This window comes from Carassius auratus, linkage group LG28B, assembly GCF_003368295.1.
Source record: "Carassius auratus strain Wakin linkage group LG28B, ASM336829v1, whole genome shotgun sequence".
In the NCBI taxonomy this organism is placed as follows: domain Eukaryota; kingdom Metazoa; phylum Chordata; class Actinopteri; order Cypriniformes; family Cyprinidae; genus Carassius; species Carassius auratus.
In genome coordinates this window covers 3272595-3280591 of record NC_039293.1, presented here as the reverse complement: position 1 = coordinate 3280591, position 7997 = coordinate 3272595, and the positions used below count along the sequence as shown (strand labels likewise).

General features: G+C 40.5%; 1 protein-coding gene across 1 annotated transcript; it reads left to right on the top strand.

The window, feature by feature from the left end:
- Positions 1-262: 262 nt before the first annotated feature.
- On the top strand, positions 263-7554 carry LOC113067749 (transmembrane protein 184B-like). The gene is made up of 10 exons (XM_026240201.1): positions 263-407; positions 1415-1624; positions 2505-2670; positions 3722-3812; positions 3902-3977; positions 4566-4657; positions 4755-4924; positions 5011-5205; positions 5542-5568; positions 6170-7554. Exons 2-10 carry the CDS (start codon positions 1415-1417, stop codon positions 6364-6366), a joined length of 1224 nt encoding a protein of 407 aa, XP_026095986.1. The 5' UTR covers positions 263-407; the 3' UTR covers positions 6367-7554.
- The last annotated feature ends 443 nt before the right edge of the window (positions 7555-7997 follow it).

Sequence of the window (7997 nt, the reverse complement as noted above, 5' to 3'; positions counted from 1 at the left end):
TGAGGGATTATACAAATGGTTTCGGTTTCAGTTTGTTTTGTAATCCACAACAACATGATGAGGATAGGTGCTAAAAAAAGAATGCTTTTACTTGACTAAACTTAAAAATACAAGTTCCATTTTCCATGTATTGAAGACAGTGGCTTTGTCTTAAATAGTTCAGCCAGGTGTCCAAACTGCTACCGTGTTCATATTCGCAGTAACACCTAATCTATTCAGCATCATCTTTTGTGTGCTAAAGACTCATCAGTGCATGCGATGATGAGGCGTCGCCTGGCTGGCTTGGTGACGTCACCGGGAGAGAACGCTCGCTCGCGGACGGAACGCGTCGCGGAGCAGAGCATCATGCGACGGGGTTTCACGTCCTGAGAGGAGACCTGCCGATGAGCGGGATCCACTGAGAAACCGTGAGTACCGGGTTCTGATAACGTACATGTGTAGCATCAGGAGATCTGTTTGAAGTCCACATCAGCTGGAGAGAGGCAGCATCAGCATCAGAGCACCCGCTCGCGAGGCTATCATCCGCCGTCATATATAAGCCTTATCGTTTCTATCGACAAAGAGTAAACGTTTTTTATTTATAAAGTCGCCGGTTTTATGATTTCTTCGATTGTGTGATCAGAACTGGAGATCTTTATAAAACCACAAACATCAATGACACTGAAATAACGCGTTGTTCTATTAGTTTGTGACCCCATCATTGTATCTTCATAAATGTCGATTTCTCTCTCCAGACGTGATGATTCTCAACCTGCGATTAAAAAAAAAAAAAAAAAAAAAGGTGCAAAGATGTAGGTTTTTAAACATGGTTCCCTGTTGGACTTATTGTATAATAAACCCACGGTATATTTTTAGTATTTTGCGGTGGTACACTGTGTACCTTGTGGATATCACAGTATTAAGGCACTGCGTATTGTTTTGACGACATTAACCCTCAGTTCACCTCATCAACCCTCATTGTGTTAATTTAAAGGGATAGTTCACTTAAATAGTCTCTTTTACGACAGGTAGGCCTAGAGCCACTATATGAGATGTATGTTTGAGATGTTCATCTTGTGGAGCACAAACACAAGCTCAGATGCTGTCAGTGTTTCGGTCAGTCGTGATTCTTGTGTATATATCAATCAATATTATGGTACCACGTGTGAAATCCACAGATTTGACAAGCTTTGTATGATTGACACTTCACTACTAGTGAAACCTCTATGGACTTTAACCTTTTCTGGGTTTCTCATCGGCGGAAATCATGATAGTTGGGTTCACTTGAAGAGGAGTGAATGGGAGAGTATATTTACGATGCTGGTGACCATTCAACGCATCATCACAGTCTTGTGAAAAGAGTAGATTTGTTTTGACTAGTATTAGCTCCTCCCCCTGGTGTGTTTTCTGTGTTCTGATTGGTCCTCGTCCACAGATGGCTCTGCGATGGAGAAGGGGCGTGTCACTATCGGAGCGTTCATGGAATGACTCTCTTGCTGCCATGGCGCCGGGGCCAGGGGTCGTTACGGTGGCCCCTGGGGGTCACAACGGGTCGTGGGAGACGCCCATCTTCCTCATGACCCCCGCGGCTCAGACCATCTCTGGGTTCTTCACCTGGACGGCTCTGCTGCTCACCTGCCAACAGGTGCATTCACAATCAGAAACCTATTCCTTACACCTGACAAACTCCTTCTAGACTGCACTATGTAGTTGAATTACTTTGTGAAATAAATATTTATGTATTGAAAAGATAACACACTAGATGTGCGTTTAATAAAACTTGGCAGTAGTAATGCAGTTTTTATTTTTAAATCACTTTTTACAAGACTTGAGAAACGTAGAAAAAGGTCTGTGGTGCTCAAAAAGCAGAAAGACTTCAACACCCATAATGCACTGGGCTCAATCCAACTGTCTGTGAGTGGGGATACACAAAGAGAGAAGAACAATCTGTAGTTTTCACAAAAGACGACTGCAGATTTCTGTAGATGATCAATAAATGTGAACATCTCAGGGCAGGCAACACGTTTATTTGTATATTTCTGTATAAATCTATCATATATATATAAATCACAATATTTATTGTAAGCTTCACATTACATAATATATCTGTGCTATCATAGAGGTTCAGCTGGCTTATAATGATGATGAGCAGTTGCTCTGGCAACAGGTGGCATGACATCAGAGAGCAGAGCTGGTTGCTTAGCAACAGCATTCGGAGCTGTGTGTGTGGCGTGATAGTTCAGCTTTTATGAACATGTAACAAACACACACACACACACACACACACAGAGAGTTGTGCTGACAGAAGAGACAGCTGCTCCACTGACACACAGACATGCTTTTATTCATGTGTTTGACAAACATACAGGAAGTTCTGTTTCTGCTCAGTTTCCATGTTTAATTCATTAGCATGATTGTTGTATGTTCAACACAGCATCAATTAATGCAGCATGAATATTAATAAAGAATAACATGGTTGTAAACATGAAAGTATTAATATCATCTATTGTCTGTGTGTGTGTCAGATCTACATGCACTTGCGCTACTATAACACTCCTAACGAGCAGCGGCACATCGTGCGCATCCTCTTCATCGTGCCCATCTACGCCTTCGACTCGTGGCTCAGTCTGCTGTTCTTCACTAACGAGGAGTATTACGTTTACTTCGACACCGTCCGAGACTGCTATGAAGGTCAGACACGCACATCTGCTCTGTTTACATGACTAATGTTTCTGAATCACCTGACGTCTGCTTCTGTGAATTCACTGCATAGATTAGCTCATGTTATGCTTTTTTATTTCCTCTGTAGTGTCAGTGATGCCTAACCATTCACTTCTACATTGTTAACACAGTTTCCATGTAGAAACGTTAACTGTAACCATAATTAAACAGTATTGTTCTGGTGCCTAGTGGTTTAAGCCTGTTTAATAACTACATATAACCCTCAAACCACCAGTAGGTGTCTATATGAGTGATTCATTGAGCCATTCATTTGGACGATTCATTCATTTAGAAATGAACAAGTGACTGAACTTGCTGATATATGGGAAAACTGCATTGGTAGCACTTTATTTTACAGTCCTGTTCCTCATATACATACTATGCACTTATTATAGTAATTTCAATGACTATGTAATAACTAGGTACTAACCCTGAACTTACCCCTAAACCTAACCCTACCCCATGTAGTTACCTTGTATTACCAGAACTTTCTTAGATAAATACACTGTAAGTACACTATAAGTACATGATAGTACACGTACTGTAAAATAAAGTGCAACCGCATTTTTGCTAGTTACATATTGTTCAAACAACGATTACGAAATGATCATAGATGATAAATATTGCACACCCCTAACTGTGCTAATTCCTGCAGAAACTGTGGGTTATAGTAATTGTTATAAGGCATGCAGAGATATGATCAGGATGTCTGATATTCAGTGTCGTGTGATGAATCTCAGTGAGGAATGTGATGGTGAGATTTCCTTCTCGTCTGGACACGTTCAGTAGAAACAACAGCTGAAGCAGCACAGATACACTGGATGTGATATCTCACTGCTCACGAGATCTGTAACGTCTGGTTAGATATGAGCCATGTCTCAGATGTTTCAGCTAATATGAGTCAGTAGTCATCATCCAGTAACAGTCTAGCTCATATAGAGACTCTAGTATCTTAATGTCTTTAGTTGTGCTGTGTGAGATGAATCGCTGTGATGTAGATTTCACCGGTGTGTTTCTGCAGCGTTTGTCATCTATAACTTCTTGAGTTTGTGTTACGAGTATCTGGGCGGCGAGAGCGCCATCATGGCCGAGATCAGAGGAAAACCCATCCAGTGAGTTCAGCGTTTACTGCTCCTCTCTGTTTCTCTGTCACACGACACATCAGCTGATCTGAGGTGTGTGTGTGTGTGTGTTCATTCAGGTCCAGCTGTGTTTATGGCACCTGTTGTCTGTGGGGAAGAACGTACTCCATCGGCTTTCTGCGCTTCTGCAAACAGGTGCTTCACACACACACACACACACACACACACACACACACACAGATACTCACACACACACACACACACAGACACTCACACACACACACACACACACGCACACACAGACACGCACACACACACACACACACATGTATCTTCAACCATAAATAGGTTGATGTCTCATAAGGAGTAGTGGAAAAAACACTTTTAACACATATACAAAGTGCTTGATAATGACAAATGAATAATGATCTGAGAACTGAATAAATAATTATCAGTATATCAGTTATACACGGTTAAAATTTTATGATATTTGTAAAAGATGAGGGTCTTCATTTTTTATGACACGACATTTCTTCATTTTTCTTGACCTTAATTTTGCAACAAATGTATTGTTGTTGTTGTTAAAGCTACATGATCTATTATTATTATTATTATTTTTTATTAATAATACCATCTTACTCCAGGCTACTTTATGAAGTAGGAATAAAAAATAAAAATAATAAAAATAAATATAGTTAATTGAGTCATTTGAAGTAAGTCTTTATCTTTATGAAGTGTATTTTTTATGTAATTTATTAATAACTGTGTGTGTGTGTGTCTCAGGCGACGCTGCAGTTCTGTGTGGTGAAGCCTCTGATGGCCGTGATCACCGTCATCCTGCAGGCCTTCGGCAAATACAGAGACGGAGACTTCAAGTGTGTCTGTTCAGCTCACGAATCAAACACACAGAGACTGACAGACAGTAAATCACACATCTCTCTCTCTCTCTGTGTGTCTGTGTCTGTGTTTCAGCGCGGCCAGCGGTTATTTATACGTGACCATCATCTATAACGTCTCGGTCAGTCTCTCGCTCTACGCTCTCTTCCTCTTCTACTTCGCCGCTCGGGATCTGCTGGAGCCGTACGGCCCCATGCTGAAGTTCCTCATGGTCAAATCCGTCATCTTCCTCTCCTTCTGGCAGGGTGAGTCTTCATCACCTCGTCTCATAATCTACACATTCTCTGACCCGACATCTGATTTCCCCAAATAAAAATTGTGCATGCTGTAGGGATGCTGTTGGCGATTCTGGAGAAATGTGGCACGATTCCTCGCATAAACTCTCCTGATGTCAGCGTGGGGGAGGGGACTGTTGCCGCCGGTTACCAGAACTTCATCATCTGCATCGAGATGTTCTTCGCCGCTCTGGCGCTCAGACACGCGTTCACTTACAAGGTCTACATGGACAAGAGACTCGACATCCAGGGTGACTGCGTTTGATAGTGTTTGCATGATTAGTTTAGACCAGATTCAGATTCACACACTCGATTCTGATTCTGTTGGGTATACTTCAGTCTCACACTTGTGAGATGCTTTCACTTTTCACTAGCGTGCCGTCGAGAGCCTGTGAAAAGAGACTTATTTCAGTGAATTCTTCAATGTTTCTAACTGATCTTTCTCTTTTTTCCCTCTCTATCATGTCATTCCTCATTCCTGGGTTTGTTTCCATTCTCAAATATTAATTTGAATGTGGATGTGCTGTCATTTTGTCTGTTTCGCTTGTTGTTTCTCTGTATTTTGTGTCCATCTCTGTCTCTCTCAGGTTGTGTTCCTGTCTATGGCCAGTACGGTAGGTTTACTCCGTTTTATGTTTTCACTGTCTTCATTTAAAGGTGCTGTATGTACATTTTTGACTCTACTAAAGCATACAAATACCATAGTATGTTAGCAGCTATTTAGGAAACATGCTAAGTTAACATACTTGTTTATCTAAAATACAATGCTACAGTCAGTAATTCTCATTTGAAGATGTGCGTTCTTGGCCTGAATGTCAATCTTTGTTTTGGTTTGTAAAACCCGCCCACTGCCAGTTTACCCAGTTGTATCTCGCACCTCGGGTCGCCAGTTGCTGGAAAACACGTTGTATTTCATCTCAATCATTGTCTACTGTGCTCATGTTGGTGTCGTTAATCTGGAAACCTGTGTGTGGTCAAGTCTGAGGAGGAGTTTGCGATTGAAAAAAACACCTCAATATTTTGAATTTGCACTGCAATACACAGTTCAACCACACGGTGTCAATCCTACATACAGCACCTTTAATGCATAGTTCTCCTTAATACAAATTCTATGAGTCTGTATAGGGAACCTTTCATTTTATTTAATTCATTAAGCTCATTATTTATTTAATTCACTCCTCACAAACTTGCTCAGTAAACCTGTCTGTGTTTCAGGTCGCTGTGCTCCCATGAGCATCTCCAGCAGTCTGAAGGAGACGATGAATCCGGGCGATATGCTGCAGGACGCTATCCATAACTTCTCTCCGGCGTATCAGCAGTACACCCAGCAGAGCCGCTCCAAGCCGCTGAGCCGCTCCAACAGCTGCAGCAACGAGAAAACTCTGCTGCTCAGCTCCGACGACGAGTTCTGATGCACTCGCGCTCACTTACAAACAGTGAGATGATGATCACGATGCCTACATAGACAGCATGTTTAGGCAGCATCAGGGCTTCCAGACAGAACGCAGCAAAACTACTCTATGCTACCTTGTGTTACATCATTGTGGACAAAATATGGAGAGAGAATCCTTTAACCAAGTGGTTCTCAAACCTTTTTAATGAACTTACCACCTTTAAACAAATCAGAGCACAAATCATTCTATTAACAGAAGAGGAAGAATGTTCTTTCAAAGTTACGAACTTAACGAACTAACAAAATGTTAGCACAAAAGCATTTGTTCATCATTCATTGTTCACAGAACATGAAATGATTTAATTGGAAGTTTGTGTAACATTTTTAAATGTTACAACTCGTTCCGGAACGTTCAGAGAACGTTCTTATAATGTTTCTACAACGATAAAGCCTAATATTTCCCAAAGTCACATAACCAAGAGAAAACCTTTTTTAAAAAACTAGGCATTCATGACAAAGTCATAACTTAAGAAAATTAGCGAAATATAATCAAAAATACAGCCGATTTTGAGTAATATCATATTTTGATCAATTTCAATAACCCAGTAGTTCAGATAAATCATGAAATCCAATCTTTTTTCCCATCATTCTTCTATAAGCAAATCGTTGTTTCAAGTAATACCTGCATACATTCGACACCGACTCAAAACAATGTAGTATTCATGCCAGACCAGTGTGTGGCGCTGTAATTCTGCCAGAGATACACTCAAATTGGAGAAGAAGCATATAAACCTTGCGTGCTGTATATAAACCCAACACAACGACAAGATGACCATGGAACAATACTCTCATTACATTATTAATTAACCCTACTACATTATTTATTAAGGTTAGCTAATAAAAATACAGTCGTTCATTGTTCATGTTGTTGTTGCTGTCACGTGATGTAGTGTCTGAATAGGAACCCGGTTTATAAAAATAGCTCAGGCTCCCGAAACTGCTGTCTGTGTAGAGCATCTCAAATCACTCACTAATGAGGGTGTATAGCTGTAGTAGATGTGAAAGAGTGAGACAGACTGGAGGATAATTAGGAATCATAATGACGTGCCATATAAACACAAACGCTCCTCTCGGCACTTTCTACATGTATATCTGAGGGTAACGTTAAGATTTATTTACATCAAGTATCTAGATTATAAACTGCTGCATCATAAACTTCAGGAGGAACTAGTTCATGACTGAAATGCCTTATTAAACATCTGTTCCTCTCATGTGGTTCACACTGGATTGAGAACTTCACCATAGTAGATTGCTGCATATCTTGAATGAATCAGTTTGATGTCTCTCAGTTTTCTTTTCGCTCTTGAATGTTTTCCTGCTGTTTTATTCTGACTGAAATCTCTGATGTAAAGATGAGTGAAGTACAGATGGGACTCAGATTAAACCTCACAGATGTTTGAAAGCAGCTGTGTGTAGCTTCTTCAGATAATTGTCCTCTTTCGTTTGAGCGTCTTTTGTTATTTTTTTTCTCCCCCAAACAATCTCTATTTTACTGGCACATTTAGCTTCACCTCTAATTATTATAAAGTTGGTATCACTTTATTTTACAGTCCTGTTCCTCATGTACATACTATGTACTTATTATAGTAA